The sequence below is a fragment of the Clarias gariepinus genome, chromosome 15 (assembly GCF_024256425.1).
Source record: "Clarias gariepinus isolate MV-2021 ecotype Netherlands chromosome 15, CGAR_prim_01v2, whole genome shotgun sequence".
Taxonomy (NCBI): Eukaryota; Metazoa; Chordata; class Actinopteri; order Siluriformes; family Clariidae; genus Clarias; species Clarias gariepinus.
The window spans coordinates 14,253,399-14,273,692 of NC_071114.1; the positions used below are offsets into that span (position 1 = coordinate 14,253,399).

The 20,294-nt window shown below is 39.0% G+C and overlaps 1 protein-coding gene across 1 annotated transcript; it reads left to right on the forward strand.

Moving 5' to 3' along the window:
* Window positions 1-746: 746 nt before the first annotated feature.
* Window positions 747-8,290, forward strand: atp5f1d (ATP synthase F1 subunit delta). The gene is made up of 5 exons (XM_053512623.1): window positions 747-999; window positions 3,661-3,814; window positions 5,586-5,674; window positions 7,889-8,027; window positions 8,182-8,290. The coding sequence occupies exons 1-4, from the start codon at window positions 880-882 to the stop codon at window positions 8,009-8,011; spliced, it is 486 nt and encodes a 161-aa protein (XP_053368598.1). The 5' UTR covers window positions 747-879; the 3' UTR covers window positions 8,012-8,027; window positions 8,182-8,290.
* The last annotated feature ends 12,004 nt before the right edge of the window (window positions 8,291-20,294 follow it).

A 20,294-nucleotide genomic window follows, 5' to 3' on the forward strand; every position in this document is an offset into this window, starting at 1 on the left:
GGCTGTCTCATTATTGTAAGAGATCAGGCCCACCACAACAGTGTCGTCAGCAAACTTAATGGCTATGCAGTCATAGGTGTACAATGAGTACAGCAGGGAGCTCAGAACACAACCCTGGGGGGCTCCAGTGCTGAGAGTGAGGGAAGCTGAGACATGTCCGCCCATCCTTACTGCCTGTGGTAAGCCAGTTAGGACATTGGAGATCCACTGACGAAGAGATGAGTCCCAGGTGTTTCGGCTTGGTGGCGAGTGTGGAGGGAATTTTGGTAATAAATGCTGAGCTGTAGTCGATAAAGAGCATTTTAACATAATTTCCCTTTCGAGTGTCCAGATGAGTGAGTGATGTGTGGAGAGATTGCGAGAGATTGCATCATTTGTGGAGCGGTTCGGGCAGGACACAAACTGTAGTGGGTCAAGTGTGTCCGGTAGTGAAGAGATGAAGTCTCTGACCAGCCGCTCAAAGCCCTTTATCACTACTGAGGTGAGGGCTACAGGGCGACAGTCATTGAGAGAAGCAGGATAGGGTTTCTTTGGAACAGGAACAATAAATGAATACATTTTCCCCAGGATACAGACAAGCACTTCTTTAAGTCGATATAAGTTCACGTACTTAATGTATTGCTATTCTTATTCTTGAACAATAAAAATTACAATAGCGTGGTGTACTTTGGAGGGGATAGAGGGCTAAAGGGTTAAAGAACAAAAAACGTCATTTCCCAGGATGCACAAGAAAGCGCGCATGGCTTTCTGGGTAACTCCACTGTGCCCTTGCGCTCTTGGCTGCTCAGTGAATGACTGACTGCTCGCTCGGCTTGAGGATCTGTAGCTCGTTTATTAGTGTACTGTAACGTCGCATTTTCTTCTCAGTTAGCAGTCAGAATGATGGCCGCAAGGTTTCTTCTTCGCCGTGCGGCTCCTGCGCTCAGACAGGCCCGCTGGTACGCCGAGGCGGCCGCCGGCTCTTCACAGATGTCCTTCACTTTTGCCTCGCCGAATGAGGTACAGGCTCTCCGCGGCCTCACACACACACACAGTGGCGAGCACACTCACATGTTCACAATACTGTGTAGCACGTGTTTATTCTGTAAACTCTAATTTATTTACTGTTGGAGTCTAATCTATAAACTGTGGAAATTGTTTGTACGTCAAGTTTAATTAGGCTCTGATAATCTGTAAACTAGCTAGCATGCTAACTAGCGCCGTCATCATCTGGAATTCTCACGTACATGTCTTTATTCAGGTTCTTTTAGTGATTGACATGGCTAAGAAGTCATGTTTTGCGTATGTATCATGTTATTACATGATCTAAAATAGTTAATTTTAACCAGTTTTTGTATCCAGTGCTTTAAAAAAAAAAGAGTGCTACTAAGACGCAGGCTCCTAGCTAGCGGTCTCTTAAGCTAACGCCAGTAGCCGTCATTGGCAGAACAGCTCACCTCACCTTGACATAACATTTAGCTGAAGTGATCAAATTACTGTTTGATATTCTCTGTATATCATAACTTATATATATGAAAAAAATGTGACCCTCACAATATTTCAGAAACCGACCTCTGCGTAGATTCGATTAGATGAAATTTTAGTGTCATTGTGCAAAGCCAATGAATTACAGTTAGCATCTAACCAGAAGTGCATAAGTGGCCTGTTTTCAATAAATGTCAATGAGGGTACAGGTCTATATGTACAGGAGTGCGAGTGTCTTATAGGCGGTAGGTATTAAGGATGCGTGTGTGTATGGTAAAAACACAAACAAAAAAACAGCATAACTGTTTTATGATAAGATATGTCAAAAAGTTAACATGATTTACATATTTTCCCAGGGACGTGCACTGTTTTAACACCGCTTCACAGTGCCTTGGGAAGTGATTGGGATTCTTGGTCTTGATCGTTCCTCAGCGGTTACAAATTCTCAGTTTATTCATGTAGCTCTCCTTTCATAACAGACTTCTCCCACTCATCATGTAGTCTAATCTACATTGACCTTCATTATCTCAGTCTTGCACACCTCACTTTTTGCATTGCAGTCATTTTTAATTGCTATCTTAATTGGCATTCTTATTTGGCTATTTTTTGCACATATTCACCACTTGTTTCACATATTAGTGTGAATGCATATTGGTGCTGTCAGTTAATTAAAATTTATTTAGTAAATCACTGCGATAGTCTGTGATTTATCACGATCATTTCCAATTTAAAAATACTTAGATTTACTTGTATTATAAATGTGCAATGTTAGAATAAGGAAACGCATGACAAACTTGTTAGAGGAAACTTTAACATTTAACAAATGTTAAATTAAAAGCTCTCGAATGGGACCTGCAATGATGTGTGGCAACCCCCCGATGGTGGAGCTCGAAAATGAATCCTCAGATCGACAAAAATCGACAAAGTATATCCTTAGCCGCCTAAGCAACCCTTGCCAAGATTTGGATTTAATGTCCTCTTGTCAAAATAGTTCCCCTTTGAAGGTAGCTCCACCACGCAACTTTTATTTTTATCCAACTTTCCATTTACAAGCTTTTTTTAAAGAAAACTTGTTGTTCAGCAGACCTGGTGATGTTTCATTAGTTATCTCAATATCCCAGTTAAGCGTGACGTATCACACACAGCCAGGTAACCGCTGCGATTAGGGAAAGCCACTGGGGTCAAACTTGGTTATATAATTAATATGCATTAAAAGAACTAGTGATATAGTAAATTTCTAGAATAATCTCATCTCTTAACGTGTTAATATTGACAACCATAAATAATGTTGTTTTTTATTATTATACTTTTTTTTTTAGTCATTTCAGTTAAGGGATTGTTTGATCTTGCTAGTGCAACTACAAGTCTATTGCATTACTAACCTTGCTACTGGATTTTTGTAATTTCCTTTGGGTTCTAGTATCTATCTAGCAATCTACATGAATGTCTGAATGATGCAGTATGTAATAAATGTGGGTAAAATGTACAGTAGTGTAATGAAAAACAAATTATGGATGTGGCAAAGATTTAAATATGCACTTATGAAATCTTAATTAACGCAATCTCTCACCTTCATTCTGCTCACTTTACGGTAACATGTAAACATTTTAGCTCATTCCAAGCATTGTACTTTAAATTTTTTTTTTTTGAATTTCCCAGATTTTCTACTTAATTTAGTCTTATCCAATTCCTCCCCGTCACTAGGGCGCTCCCACATTAAGGCTACTACTACCACTCAGTTGCGAGGGCTGAAGACTATCACGTATTTTCTCTAAACCATGACTGCATCTTTTCGAACTGCATGGTCACGCACTGCACTGTTGGTGGCTGCGTAAAATATTCGGAAAACAGCGCTCTCCACTCCTTCCGCTTGCCTGAGCTCAGAGATGCCCCTGGTTGGCTGTAGAGCCGTAATTAATGTGAGAGCACTAAGTATTACTCATCCCTCCCCTCAGAGAGAGCTCGGCCAATCAGCTCTCTCTAGACCTCCGGCTGTGTAAGGTTACAGCATCACCTGGTAATCAAACTCGCGATCTCTGGATAATAGGGCAAGCACTTTACCACTGCGCCACTTGAAGGCCTATTGTACACACATGCGTACAAGTCTCATTAGAGAGGTTAAAGATCCATTTTCTCTCTATCAGCCTGTGCAGGTTAATTTTATTTTATGTCTGCTATATGTGTATATTTCTGCAGGTCTTCTTCAAAGAAGCCAGTGTGAAACAGGTGGACGTCCCAACGATGACCGGTGCCTTTGGTATCCTCCCAGCTCATGTCCCCACCCTTCAGGTCCTAAGGCCTGGTGTGGTCACAGTCTTCAGTGACGACGGCTCCTCTGCTAAGTATTTTGGTAAGCTTATACAGCAGTGTTCTTGAATAATCAAACTTATTTTGAACATAAAGAGAGAAGACCATGAGCAAGCCAGAGCTCTGACTTAGTGTCACCACGGAAGAAGACTGAACATAAACAAGAGCAACTAGCAGAACATTTTATAAAACCTTACTTCATCATTTTGTAAAAAAAAAAAATCATTATATAACTGGGTTAAAACACTGTCCTTTATAGAGGTGTGAGCTGGTCGTTCATGAGTCACCTCGTGGTTAAACAAGCAGAGAAAATAAATGTGCTAGCAATAAACCAAAAAATGTTTTATGTTTAAAGAAAACACCGATTTTTATAGTCTTAACTCTTGCTAAGCACGTGCTACATCTGCTTATCCCGACTAATCTATTATGTGTAAATTAAACAATAACGTTCAGTGCTGGTTCTCAAAAATCACAAAGTGGCACCAAAAATTCTAAAAACTAAAAAGAAATAGAGTGGGAATAAGAGCTAAGGAGAAAGGACCAAAAAAAAAAATCAGTAATTGCTAATTAAATATTTCCCCCTATAATTTTAAATGTTTCATGTTCCAATTTACAATTTAGCATATTTTGTATATATACTCAGCAAAAAAAGAAACGTCCTCTTACTTTCAACTGTTTTTACTTTCAGTATACTTAATGTGTAAATATTTGTATGAACACTAAAAGAGTCAACACCATAAGACATAAACTAAAAATGTTTTACAATGTGTCCAAAAGTACCAGTCAGTATCTGGTGTGGCCACCAGCTGCTTGAAGTACTGCAGTGCATCTCCTCCTCATGGACTGCCTATTGCGGACAGTCTGAGCACTGATGGAGGGATTGTGTGTTCCTGGTGTGACTCGGGCAGTTGTTGTGGCCATTCTGTACCTGTCACGCAGGTGTGATATTCGGATGTACCGATCCTGTGCAGGTGTTGTTACACGTGGTCTTCCACTGGGAGGGTGATCAGCTGTCCTTCCTGTCTCCCTGTAGCGCCGTCTTAGGCGTCTCACAGTGCGGACATGGCAATTTATTGCCCTAGCCACATCAGCAGTCCTCATGCCTCCCTGCAGCATGCCTAATGCACGTTCACGCAGATGAGCAGGGACACTGGGCATCTTTCTTTGGGTGTTTTTCACAGTCAGTAGACAAGTCTCTTTAGTGTCCTGCGTTTTTAGAACTGTGACCTTAAATGCCTACCTTCTGTAAGCTGTTAAGGTCTTAACGACCATTCCACAGGTGCATGTTAATTAATTGATTATGGTTAATTGAACATGCATGGAAAACATTGTTTAAACCCTTTACATTGAAGATCTGTAAAGTTATTTGGATTTTTACAACATTATTGTTAAAATACACAGTCCTGAAAAAGGGACATTTCTTTTTTTGCTGAGTCTAGTTTGTTGAAAACTCATTCAGACATGTCACATCCATAATGCCAGTTAATTCTGTATCATTTATTACAAAATTGCCAAGCATTTCAAATCTACACTTATGTTTGTTTAAATCTTTCATGGTGCAAGTGTAATACTTTCTGCAATTGTCTGTCAATTCACAGAAAAACTGTACCTCTCAGTCATATGTCTGTTTAATGTCACATTCATTAATGTCACTGTTGAGTTTTTTAGAGCTTAAGGCTCAAACTTAATTGCAGATTAATCCTGACCGATTACCTATTCCAAAAACTTAGCTAAGCTTGTGATGCTACCGATTGTTGTATGTGACACTGCAATGATGTTTGGTTGTGTGTTTTTTTTTTTTTTTTTTTTTGCAGTGAGCAGCGGTTCAGTCACAGTCAATGCCGACTCTTCAGTGCAGTTGCTTGCTGAGGAGGCTTTTCCTTTGGATAGCCTGGACCTTTCTGTAAGAAACACATCCCATTGTTTTCTTTAAAGTTGAAACAATTGATTGAAAAACACACCAACGCCTGCACCTTTACACTTCAGGAATCAGATGTTCAAATTAAATACTCCTTAAATCGTAAACTCTCCCAGCAGGGCTTTTAGGATGATTTTTTTTTTCCTCCCAGAGTTTGAAAATTTGAGCCAGCAGTCGAGAATGGGGACACTGCATGTTCTAAATGCTACATTTCTCTTGTTTAGTTTTTTTTTTTTTTTTTTTAAATAACATCTTCATTTGGTTCAATTGACATAAAATTCTCTATAAAATTTTAACTTAAGATAAAAGATTATAGAGTTATAATTTCCACCACAGTCTGTTGTGTGTTTATAACTTACTGCTGTGAGTTAATTATTTTGGGCTGAAGCCAGAGCAGATATAAGTTTCTGTTGCTCATCTAAACATGTTTTATAGAAAATGCTGCCATGTGATTTGATGCACATCAAGTTTAAATAAAATTAAAGTTTCCATATATGAATAACTATATAATTAAAATAATTAATGCTTGTTTGTATTCAGAAAATGTTGCACTGTTATTAGTATGCTTTCTTTGTATCAAGTTGTGTGGAAACAGCACACAACTCTTTCTCTTTGCCTGAAACCTGCTCGCATTTCCCACTCAGCTAACCATATAATGAAAGAAGAGCTAGCATACCCAAGTCAGAATTTAATCACACTTGGCGCAATCAATACAAATTCAGTGAAGTGTGCCATTAATGGATCCTGATACTTATTATTATGTATGGTATAGTGTGTATATACAAGCGTCTCATACATCTCCATTCTCAGGTGTGTTTTACCTTGCTCTGCTTGTATCCTTTGAAGTGCACGTGGCATAATGTACCTGTAGTAGCAAAGGGTTATGCAACACACATTACCCATTAATAGAGATTGATTTCTTTCACATGACAACAGTATTTTCAGTAAATAATCATCAGTCACCTTTTTAATTTAAATGCACATCAACACCTTAATTTCTACCACCTTCCCTTTGTGCCTTATGTAAAGTTTTTCATGTGATGGAAAAAAACAATTTAGATGATGGAAGGGGTATTTTGGCTCTCATCTGCCCCCTAGTGGACAGATGTTGTAATTTGTGGACGTATGAAAGTTGAACACAACCCTGCCCTATTCCATTAATAGTTAAACAAGCCTTGTTGCACCAGTACAAAAGTGCCCTAGGGCGTCACTCCAGTCTTGACTGATTATCAGCATGCAGAAGTTTCTTTTGCTAAACTACTGATGAAAATGTCAAATAACCAGTGTGCTATTTGAACTTGCCCAATGAATTAAAAGCCTTTCCCCCTTTATTAATTTTCTCCTTTTCTTTGTGTAATATTCTTTTTGGACCTTTTAAATGCAACCTTTTTGCTGCCAGTCTTGTTCACCCAGCTGAAATAGATGACTTTTCATTCTTCCGAGTGATAGCAGTGCTCAGGGGTCTGTGTGCTTAATAAGGAAGGAAAGGTCAGTCCCTGTTAAAGTGCAGAGGATGTGTCAGATCCCCACTGGGAGACCTTTAACTCCCAGCAATATTTGGCCTTTGCAGCTGTGTAATCGCCACCATAACAAATGTCCCTTGCAGGAAAGAGGCCATGTTAATTTGCTTGACTATTGAAGAGATGTTGCTCCCCATACTAATGCTGCTGTGGGCTAAGGTGTTGTGCTTAAAGTCTTTACCTAAAAGAGACACTGAAAAACTCCAAAAAAGGTAATGTACAGGAGTTATTTTTTGACATGGGGCAGGAAGGACAATCTGTTACCTGGTGCAAAGTAAAGTTATATCATCTACATAAATGTTAACTTTTAAACTAGGGCTTGACCATCAGTTGATCGTTAGTCACACAACACCAGTTTAAAGATCAGTGTTGGGAGTTTGTTAAATGACTTGTTTTGAGTACAGTGTTGTTTGCAACTGACGTATGATTCTGCTTAGGGAAATTTATATCATACCAGTCAAGTCATTATTTTTTGCAGTATTAATTGTATACATTTATCCCTGCATTGTCAGCATTTTTAAATTCATAGTGTATGCATAGTATCAATATCGATTTAAAGTATGTTGTGGCATTATTTTAAAAATAAATTTAAAATACTTGTTTCATGGAAAGAATAAACTGCTTTGAGGCATTGTATTATAGGAAAAAAGTTTATGTATGGTGTCTGTTTTTTCTGCAGGCAGCTAAAGCTAATCTGGAGAAAGCCCAGTCAGAGTTGGGCAGTGCTTCAGATGAGGCCTCCAGGGCAGAAGTGCAGATCAGCATAGAAGCTAACGAGGCTATCATCAAAGCTCTGGAATAAATGCATCATCTTTATGGTATGTATGAATCATGTAGAGTTACTTTATTTGTATTATAATCCTGTCATGGAGAGGCTATGTAGATCAGAAAGCATTTTTTTAGACACAATGTTTATTTGTAATATTGCATGTTTGTTGTAAAATTATTTAAACAATTAATGTTTGTCCCCAGGTCAGAAGTTCTTTGTTGATTCCCAAGCCCAGGCGAAGTCAGTAACCGCAAGTCAAGCCAATTGCTTTGTACAGTGGATGAATATACCAATAAATTTATTTGGAAATAATTAATAGTTTACTCCTTTTTTTTTTTTTTTTTTTAACTATTGACTTTTGACGTGCTTTTGCTCATGGTTTCTCTAAAACAGAAATTCTCAAATATTCTGCAGCCAACAACGCCTTTGATTGTAAAAAGTTTTTACTGACCCTGCCAGTAAAGATTTATTTTATTAAATAGGCTCACTGTTCAAGTACAGTTCAGTAATGCATTTCCTATTTACTGGGGATTTATCTAATTAAAAGTATGCAGTGTTTTGTCTAGTCTGACCTGGTAAGGTTGGTATGGTTTATTCAATTAAGGGTGACCAGTAAAAATATAAATAATCATAAATTTATCAGCTTTCAGATGATTTTAACATGAAAAAAAAAAGAAAGAAAAAATACAGGCCTTACTTCCAATTTCCCTGTGCTGCCAGACTGGTCTTCATGCAGTACCTGTGAGTGACGAATGAGGGCAGTACTGTTCTATTAAAAAAATCCAGTCCTGTGCCCTGATAAATCCCTGTAGTCTCTAATAATCTGACACAGGGTGTTTGTTAGTTTTTTGTATGTTTAGAAAGTGTTTTTCTCCGCAAGTGACATTTTATATTTCATATATTTTGGAAAGTAGTGGTTTCACTCTTGGTAACTTTTTGAGTTTCTTTCTCTTTCATTCAGTTAATTTGGTTGTAAAATGTTTGCTGGTTAAAATTTGCTGGAGGAAATAAACTAACAAGAGATTAAGCCAGCATTTGCAGTGATCTGGCAATTTGCGGAAAATTCAATTTATGGTGTCCATGCAACAGCAAATACACTTGCTAGTTAAAATGTGGCTCCTGCTCATGTGTCATTTTAACCATTATAAAAAGTGGAAGGTTTGAATAAATTTCTTCTTATATTACTTGAGGTAGCATTTAAAAAAAATAAATGAGTATATTTAGCTTAACACCTGTGAGGCACCCTGTTAATATTTTTGTATGGGAATACTTATTAATCATCATTTAATGATCTGGGGTTTCCCTAAATGCAGGTTGTCTTCACAGAGCTGTGATCGTGTGCTGACTTGAGTTTCTGAAGACAATCACAAGTTCTTTTATGAGCATTGGATGTCTGTCTCGACTACATGCTCTCACTTGTTCTTGTTCCTCACTGAAGCAGGAAAGATTACCACAGGTCATGATGGTATGATGAGATTCTAATAAACCAATGCAAAATACTTACATAAATAATAAATAGTTTTAAGGCGAAAAACTTTATTATTAAGGTTGAAGTGCAAACATGGCAGTTTCTATGGTGGGTCACGTGGAGCCTTGTGTACATGAGAAGTTCTGTGTTTCCTTAAACAGTAATGTTCTAGGAAACTTGTCATGGCCTCATTATTGAATTATATGCAAGATCGTTGTAAAAAAGCACCTGGTACAAAATCACTATGATTTCTGTAGTGCCAGTTTTGGTCAGAAGCTTAAATTAAATTATTTGATGTAAAATAAGTGTCAAGCTTTTTAAGATATAAGATTTTGTTTTTTTTAAATGGGACATAGTTTTACAATCTCAACCACTATGCTAGTATGGAGTTCAAACCCAGGACTACTGTTGTGCCCTTGAGCAAGGGCCTGAACCATTAACTGCTTAGATGTATGCTTGGGTTGTAGCCTATTTCTGATGAAAGTTTGTCTCATCACTTCTGGATATTTATATTCTTTTAATAAAGGTAGATGAGTATATTTTCTTTAACAGACCAAATGTCCAAAATGTTTAAGATTTATGTTTGTTCTTTGAGGTTTGCTCAAAAACACCATAGCATGCAGCATGTCTTTAATAGGTCCTCATGGAGGACAGTTGAGAGGTTTCTGGGTAAAGTGTTGTTCTTTTTTGTCCACAGTTTGTCAGGTGGGAGGCTGTGGACTCTCGGCTAGCTGTGAGATACTGCATGCTGGCTGGGTGTGGGCGGTAGGGGAGAAGGCACACTGCTGTTTAGATGTTGCCCTTTCATGCTGATAGTGCAGAGTTTCAGTCCTACGCCTGGTCCTGACACTGAGCTGCAATATACGTCTATATCAAGTGCACTACAAACCCGAACACTCTTTGACTGCTTGCTAAAAACACGTAGGAAATGGCACTTTTTGAGCATGTCTGTTTTTTAGCTCCTCATCTACCGCCTTCCACGTTTGCTACTTGCTGATGTTCCTGCTTGTTCTCTATGTATTTCGGGATTTTTGTAGCGCAATCTGAACCACAACACCGCCTCCTCTCTGTGTCACCGACAGCAAGGTGCAAAAATAGAATGTTGGTCAAGTAGTTCAGAGAAAGCTGCAAGTCTTCCTTCCACATTATTTTAATCAACTTAGTCTTTTAAGTAGAAGCTCCTATATCGTGTGTGTGTGTGTGTGTGTGTCCTTAAAGGGATCTACCCTTATAATTATTTTGCAGATCTGTTAAATGGCATGCTTCCACACCTTTTGAAATCTTAGCTAGAAGGCGATATGAGCTGTCATAAACCCAAACTCTAGACAGACACAGACAGGTTATTCATTTGTGCAAATTGACCTTAAATTGAGGGAGGATTCATAATTCAGGTGAATCCCTCAGGGAATGTTAAGTTACAGCTTCATCTTGCTGATAATGCTCTTACTATCCACACACCGAGAGCAAAGCACTGAAAAGTCATATTGCTGTATAAGGATTTTTCTGGTGTGTGCCGATCTCCACTGAGCACTTCATGGTGTGTAGCTGGCTGCCCCGGGCCTGGGCGTGCTTGTGCTAGGAGGTTTCGTTGTTGGGGCCCCTCACTCTGCCTCTGGCAGCTAACAATGAGGAGTTTGTGGCAATCCCACATTCCATAGAGCAAAGTGTCACATTCCAGCAGAGTGAGGTGGGTAGATCAGTGAGGTGGTACAGAGAGGGTGAGGCTGTGGGTATGGGGGCCGAGCCAAATAAACACCCACTCACCCACCACTTACCACAGCATGGATACGCTCAGCCTGAGATCACACGACTATAAACTATGGCATGATGAGACTAGCAATTTTTGGTTAAAGAATGTTTTTGGAACTGTGAAGTGCCATGGCCATTACCTTCTTTGGATAGTAAAGGGTTTCTACTTTTTCTACTCATGAACATGGAAACCCTTTGTTTTAGGGCTCTACATAGAATCTTTAATTATTCCCAGATGGACAAACCGAATAATACTTTAGGGTGTTAGATTTTTTTTTTTTTAGAGTGTAGTCCTGATTTCTAAAGATTTCCGGATGATTTGAAAACAAGTACATAAACGGAAACCTCTTTTACAATTCTTTAAACCGTTACCTAATTATTTTCAATGTTTCTGAATAGAACCATATAGAGGTACTGCTGCTGACAAAGTGACATGCTGCTAGATTTGTTTTCCCCCCACTCCTCAAATTTGTAAAAATTTATAAAAGAATATGTAGTACATCTTGAAACATTAGAATGTTAATAAAGTTACTTTTCCTTTGTAGTTTAATGTAATTAAGTGAAACACATATTGTAGATTTATTACACATACTATTTCTTGTACTATTTAATTACAGATTACAGCTCATGAAAATAAACACAATTCCGTATCTTAAAATCATACATTTCCACAATCGTATTTCCTAAAATCAATCAAAAAATATTTACAATACGGAAATAAAATAAAAATCAGTTTGCACTTAATAGGCTACTTATAAGGTCTGCTTTAGCAGTTGGGGTTGATCTACCTGTGGCACTGCTAAGGCATTATTGAAAGCAGCCTGGTCTTCAATAACATCCAATCACCTTCATGTCATGCTGCATTAATGCAGTAATTGATGCTCAAGCAGGAATATTATGGTCCAACCAGCTAGTGGTAGTATGGCACTGTGAGGAGTCGCTTCAGTAGGTCCTGCTAGGAAAGGAAAACAGCATCACCATGAAGTGCAGACAGGAAGTGTTTTACAATCTGCCGGTTAGACAGATCCACAGTGGACCAACACCGGCAGGTGACATGGCAGCCCAAATCATCACAGATAGTAAAAATGTCACACTGGACGTGTTTCTCTGCTTTTCCTCCAGATTCTGGGACCTTGATTTCCAAATGAAATACGAAATTTACTTTTAAATGAAAAGATAACTTTGGACCACTGACCAGTTCTTTTTCTCCTTAGCCCAAGTAAGACACTTCTGTTGATGTCTCTGGTTTGATAGTAGAAATGCAACAGTTGTAGGCCATTTTCTGAAGATGTCTGTGCATAGTGGCTCTTGATGAAGCTCTCCCAAGTTCTTGGATTGGCTTTGCTTTAATAATCTTCTTAAGGATGCAGTCATTCCTCTCACATGTGCATTTAACTACACTTTTTCCCTCCAGTCAACTTTCCATGAATATAATTCGATACAGCACTCTGCGAACAGCCAGCCCTTTCATCAATGACCTTATGTGGCTACCCTCTGTGTGTAGTGTGTCGATGATCGTCTTCTGGAGCACTGTCGAGTCGTCAGTCTTCCCCATGTGTGTACTGAACTGCACCAAGAGAGATAATGTGTTTATACTGTATAAATAATAATTTACTCAAGCTTGAAATAAAATATGTGAATAATTAAAGATACTGATTTTTTATTTACTGTACGTTTTAATCATGAAAAACTAAAACAAAAGGCAAACCACAATGGCAAAAATGACACATTTCATTTTACATGCAATGAACCTAGAATTTTTGAGAGTATATTTGAAATATTTTCATATTTTTATTTCAATATTGCATATTATATTAGACAGTTAACAATTCCAAGGTGTTCTTCGTCTAGCTGAGTATATTACATTGCAAACCAGAATTTAGCAATGTTTATTGTTTAAAGTAGGATGGCCCAACCTTCTCCGAACCTGTTTTCTACATCACTGAATATTCGAATAACATTCCTCATTGGAGAATCTTAATGATCATCAGGTGGTTCTTAAACAACCAAAAATAAAACAAACATGTACAACAGCTAACTGTTTTGTTTAAAATGCTGAGGGTTTAGGAGGGTGTATTATGGAATATTTTTGAAGTGGGGTTCCAAGTATTAAACAAATCCCCGCCCTAAATCCCACAACACACCCAACCCACACTGTAAAAAGATATAAAAGCAACATGAAACCTGAGGCAAATTCCCACACCTGAGAGGGTTAGAGTCATTGTTACACAGACATGCCCTTTTCCTCTTGTAGCAAAACACTGTATTCTGTGTGCAGAGGGCCAGGGGCCATTTGATGCCACCGCATAGCAAAAAGGCTTTGTTTTATGGCTAAATGTTCCTGTCCAACTCGACTCCTTTTCTCTCTCTCTCTCTCTCTTTGCTGAATCCTGCATAAGCTTCCCTTCTGGTAGATTGTTCCATTTTTCCCTTGAGTGCAGCCCTCTTTCTTGTGTCCATTTTTCCTTTAGACTTAGCCAAGCTCATCAGCCCTGCAAGCAAGTACTCTATCACATGTGGACTGTGACACTATGGAAAGTTTGCTTGAAAGATACTCATATGTACCGTTAGAGAAAGTAAAAGTGGAAGGACAATAATGGCCTGTATCTATATTAAACCAGTGTTGGCAAAGTGCATTTGAGTGGGAAGTGAATCGTTTTTCATATGAGTCACTTTCCCTGTTTTTAACCCTGTTGTAACCGAGGCTAAAGGCTGTTACTTGCTCTACTTTCCTAATCACACATCTCTGAGCTGCAGCTCTTGGAAAATATGCCATCAGGCTAGTTTCCATCCTGCACAGCCCAGACCTGCTACATAGGCTCTTCGGTGAACACGCTTTCACTGGTTTGGACAAGACCTGGATTCCACTGCAAATGACTGATACCTTTTAGCTCGAGAAGGGCAAGTGTTAGACGCAGCCAGGACTATTGATCAAACTCAGCTGGCTGCTTGGTGTTACATTCGTGCAAGGATGCAGGAATAAATAAGTAGCCACTGACATTTACAGGGGACCCAGTGACAGCAAACCATGATGACGTCTGTACTGATAGCTGAGCTCTTTTATTACAGGGAGGGGCATCCCATGAGTCAAACCGTCGGTCACCAAAAGTCCTGTGGCCTGACTTCCATGAAGGCTGCTCTGACTGCTTGTCCTTTAGTAATGTATGCTGTGATTACGTGCTTCCCGTGGAGTAGGTCACTGTTAAATATGGACCGATTGCACTATAACCTTTACAAAAAGACCAGCATGCTCATCAAGAGAAATCTGGCAGTAATCCCTGACTGTTCCACACAACACTTGTAAAAAAGATTACTGATGACTCTTTACAGAGGGTTTATATGGCATCTGTATGCAGCTTTTGCACTCCTGGCAGCTGCAGAATGCAGATCAGGTGGTCAAAAGGATCTTAAACTGATCCCACCCAGAATTCTGGGAGCTGGTAGAACATTGCATGTAGTGTGTAATGGGTCATCAGTTGTGAAACATTTGCGTCAGTAAAGAAGGAAGTTGGGAGGGCAATTGCGGCTATCAAGCTTCAGCAAATGTTGCAATAACACCTAACAACAGACACTTGACTCATGTCATTAAGAGTCAAGAGTCATGATAAGAGGCGAACAAATTACATTGACTGAGTTGGATAACATTGGCAGTGCATAGCACAGGATTATGAACATAGGATCAGCAAGTTAACATCAGATCAGGTCAACAAGACATTAAAAATAGATACATCGCAGTAATTATCTGTGAAGCTCTGGACCTGTTGCTGCCTGAGTCAAATAACATGGCTGGTAATGATATTCCAACAGAACTAAACATAGCTTAGCTAATGCTGAAAAGGTGTAGGGGTGAAAGGGCATTCTGTTAACATTGCAAATTAGTGTTGCTGTAGTAGTTGAGTGCTCGAATGTGGCTCATGAGTTCAGCAGTGACATTTGTTAATAGCACTCCGGCTAGAATTAAAACCGTTCTGACCGGTTAAAGCGTGAGAACGTGACATGTTCTAATAAACTGTCTAAAGGCCATAAGTCACACTTATGATGTGAGACATGATTTGTCTAGAGCGAAAGACCCGACTATGTCCTGAAACCCACTTGCTTTCTTAAAGCTAATGCAAGTTTGGTGTTGCAAAAAATAATCTGTAAAATATCGATGCAATACAGGCAGGACATGATGTTTTGTAACAGACAGAATGGCACTATATGATCAGAAACAGTTTACAATAAACAAATAGTACAATAAGTGTAGTACGATAGTGGCAGAGTGATAGTACAATTGTCAATAATATTTAATTGCCTATTAGAGAATTACTCTACAAGTTTATCTGAGTTTCTTTATTTTTTCTTCTTTACATAAATCACCTTTATTGCCATGTGTTTAAACAACAGGAATTTATTATAGTGTAGGCGTCAACATTAAGAGCTTTTTCGCACCTATGTGGCCAAGTGTGAAGGCTGTTTCTGAATGCAGGCGCAGTCTAGAAAACTGATCCCTAGACCACCGGGAGGGTCACTCGTAGTGTACTTTTACTTGAACTTGGGTGCATGGTTGCACTGTGTGAAACGATCAAATATCATGATTGGTTAAGAGTATCCCATTGCCTGTGGGGAACAGACATCTACAGCGAGAGGGGATCACTATACAGTATACATAAAAAGCTGCATAAAAACGCTAAGAATGTTCAGTGTTTTGCCTATGTATCCTGACTTGTAGGCTACCCTGCATATATTGAATAAATAAGGCTTTTAAACGAGTGTGTTCAAGTCAAACTGGGATGAAATTTCTCATGAATGAAGACTTCAGAGAGACAGAAGACTTCAAGTACAGCACGGTCATGAGACTCTTAGTCACAGCAAAACATTTGAATTGTACCAGCATTTTAATAAAGGCCCTATGTCCATGAATGATTACACTGGTTGAGGTGGCTCAGAATCCACTGCAGTTGTCCCTGTGAACATTGAGCAAGTAGAACGCCTGATCCTCGAAAATCAACAGATAACTTGTCGCCAACTTGTGTAAGAGCTGCATCTGTCTGTAAGAACTGGGAACAAAAATCATTCACAAACACCATTTGCACAATAAAGGAACTCAGCTAGGAGTTATTGCATCATACCCTTGAACAGGTCTGACCTAACTCTAAACCATTTCCACATGTTTGGCCCATTAAAGGAGTTCCTGTGAGGCCAGCATTTCAGAAATGAAGCAGGCAGTCTGATCATGGATCTGGCATGCTGAAAGAACTTTCTACCTTGATGCTCTCTAAGCACTAGTAAAACGGTGGTATAAGTGCTTTAGGATACCGGATTATATAGAGAGCTAAAGGCCTGCCTGTCTGGTCTGATCCCACAGAAAAGCAAGTGGCGCACAAATCAAAATCAAAAAAAGGTCACTGCTGGTCACCGTAGAAAGGCACCAGAACACTCAGTGCACCACAGCCTGCAGCCCCTGGGGCCCAACAAGTAAAGAGCCCAAGTCTGCCAAACCAGCCTTTAAACTCCTCAGATCCCAAACAAATCACACAGCCATGGAATGCAGGCGGAAACAAGACCAAACCACAGAGGCTGAACCACCCTTCAACCCACAGCACCATGTTATGCCTATAAACTATCAGTTTGCAATGGAATAAAAAATTATATTAAATAAATATTAAAATAAAGAAATCAAATAACTGAATCATACCCTCATTGCAAAATGTTCTTACAATAAGCTCTGGATCCACCCATGAGCAAGACAAAGTGGTTACAGAAGACAGTACAAAAACTCACTCATCTTCTATACAGCCTAATTCTGTATTCAGGGTCAGAAGGACCTGGAGCCAATCCCAGGAGACTCAGGGCACAAGGCAGAGTACACTCTGGACAGGGTGCCAAGCCATCACAGACACACAGCAGGCAATTTGGGAAAGCCAATTAGCCTAACCTGCATATCTTTAGACTGTGGAAGGAAACCCACCAAGCACGGGGATAACATATAAACTCTATACACACAGAGACGGGAATCAAGCCTGGCCGGGAATCAAACCCGGACCCTGGCAGTACAAGGCGACAGTGCTAACCACTACACCATCCCAGCCCAGTACAAAAATAATGCATAAAATTGCACAGTTAAGTCTACTTCTACTTCTACTCTTGATAGACAGCCATTTAAAAGCAGCAGCTGATAGCACAATACAAACCCTAAATGAATATGTATTTAGACTGTCAGTTTACTACCACTTGGATTGACAAAAGTTTACAATAGTTGTGCAAAAGCAACTTGTATGTGCAGAAAATAGGGCAAAGGTTATTGGACAGTGCTGCTGGTAATAGGCCAAAGCAACACACACATCAAATCCTCTCGCCATGCAGGCATGAAAATAATTTATAACTCCACTCCTGCAAGTTGCTTACTCATGAAGCAGCTACCATGGTCCACTGCATATGACTATTCTAAGTGTCTGAGTGGACCGTCCATAACAGTGATCAGATTAGTGCATGCTGAGAAGAGGGCACCTGTGAAATGTCAGGGTGACGCAGGGCCTCTTGCACTCAGCTGCTTCGTGTAGCTCACATTCTGATTAAATTAGCTGAACGTGGGACGGTGTTAATCCACGGTGACCCAGGATTAGCAAGGAAGTGTGTGTGGGTAAAAGTGTGTGGGCAGGTGAGTGGGTGGCGGATAACGAGTGCATCTCGAGAGCAAATATTGCAGACTAACCAGTATTTCTAAACTAAAAATGAACACAAGATTTCCTGTAAAGTCTTGTAATGGCATTTATTTTTTAATTTATTTTATTTTCTATTGTCCCAAAAGTCTGGAAATGATTTTGTATATCAGTAATGACTGTACAGTATTCACATTTTAAGCATTGTTTTTGTTTGTGAATCTTATACAGTGACAAAGCATTATACTTTCAGCCACAATTGCCCCAAAAATATAGTAAATTATAGCTTTGACTCTCCATTTTAAATTAGTTTCTAATTTAACTTCACTATTGAAACAGGTCTGTGGTCTTTATTTAATACAAATCATTACCTTTTTTTTGTCTGATTTGCATGCAACTCTAGTTCTAGAAAAAAAAAATCTGTATAAATGCTACATTCCAACACCATTCATCAACCTTCTGTATTAAACTCCTATTCAGGAGTTCATAAACCACAGTCCTTGGCTTGATGCAGATGTTCCCTCATACAATCCTTTATAATTCAAGGAAGAGTCATGAAAAAAAAACAGTGGTGGGCTAACAGATATGTGGGCTGTCACATTTCTTTGACTTGCATCCGACTGGGAGAATTACTTTAATAGATAGGAATGCTGTTCCCCCACATATGAATGAACGCCCATGCACGGCCTACACTTTTCAAACAAAAATAATAAATATATATGTATATATATATGAATGACATGGTTAAAAAAAACATGTTTGTGTGTGTGTGTGTGTGTTTTACACAGAGCACCTAATGGAGACATTCTGCATTTGGACTTTGGAAGAAATGTTTAAGTACATTTGCACTGTGTTGTATGAGAGGTGCAAAGCAGGCAGTAGAGATCAGGACCCTCTCCTAGGAACATGTGGGCGTGAGGAGGGAATATAATCTGGCATGCTTGCTTGTCATTTGCAAAACACTATGCACACACTTACACACTTACTAAGGGGCATTTTTAGTTTATCAATTGTACTAAACAGCATGATTTAAGGTTGTGGGAGGAAACTGGGGAATGCAGAAAAAATGCAAAACTCCACACAAACCAGGGACCCTGGAGCTGTTTAACCAAATATATAGTTTAACCAAATTTGTTTCCAGTAAAATAATATGGATTCTAATTATTTCAAACAATCAATTTATTTAGATTTTAAACAAGTTAAGTCATGAGAAAACATTGCTGCAGCTGTTAATGTATTTTGAATGGTTCATTTGCATGCTGCAAGCACTGAACCAATATAACACAATATAAATAGCAAAACTTTAAACATTGTTCAGATACAAATGTTTAATTAGAACAAACGCATTTTAACCAAAATATCACAATGTGTGACAGCTGTATTGACAATAATTCACCACCCAAATAATAATCATGCAGCAGTGACCCAGTGTTCATCTATTTTAACTGATACACAAAGCGACCAAATAGATGGGCTACAGTCATTAGTGGTATAAAGGCCATATATACCACTGTATAAGTTCATTATTTTCCATATGGGGGGTGCAGTGCTGGGGGTTGCAGTTATGGGAGCCTGAAGCCTATCCCAGGGAACTCCCATGGGAGCACAAGTTGGTTTATTCCCTGGATGCAGTGCCAACATATTACAGAGTGCAAGCACACACCCACTCACACACCCAATACACTACAGGCAATTTGGAAACAACAGTCAGCCTACAGGAGGCATAGTGGCGTAGTGGCTAGCACTGGTGTTAGCACTGTGGCCTCGGACCTCCAGAGTCCAGGCTCAATTCCCACCTCTGATCTGTGTGCTCGGAGTTTTCATATTCCTTATGGTACGCTGTTTTCTCCCACAGTCCAAAGATATGCAGACTAGGCTAATTGACATACCCACCTGTGTGTTCCCTGAGATGAATTGGTACCCTGTTCATTGTGCTCCAGGCCACTGTGACTCTGCACACAGGATAAGTGGTAGAGAAGATGGATGAATGAATAAATCGGCCTACACTGCATGTCATTAGGCGCTTATACCCACCACACCTGCCATCCCATGTTGTATCTAATTGAAGGTATAAAGTAGGAGTAACTGATAAACTGGCTGATAAAAAGTTATGTGTATAGCCTTGGTCTGAAAGAGAGTTTGCATTTTGATGAATGATCAGGAATCAATGATCACTGCATTTATTTACTTGGACTCTTAAAAAAAAGATTACAGTATTAAACTAATACAAAATAAAAACGTTAAAAAGGTGTTGAATGTAATGAAAGTAAAAGCAAACTGTTTTATTCTTCACAAGGTGGGATAAATTATACATATTTCTTATTTTAGCATATTTGGGAGTTTGTGTCAATTGGCATTACTGCTTTTCTGATGAAATGTACCTTTACATTATCAGTCTGTATAATATATTTATTATATGTTTATACACATATAACACGCAATAATAAACAAAGACAAG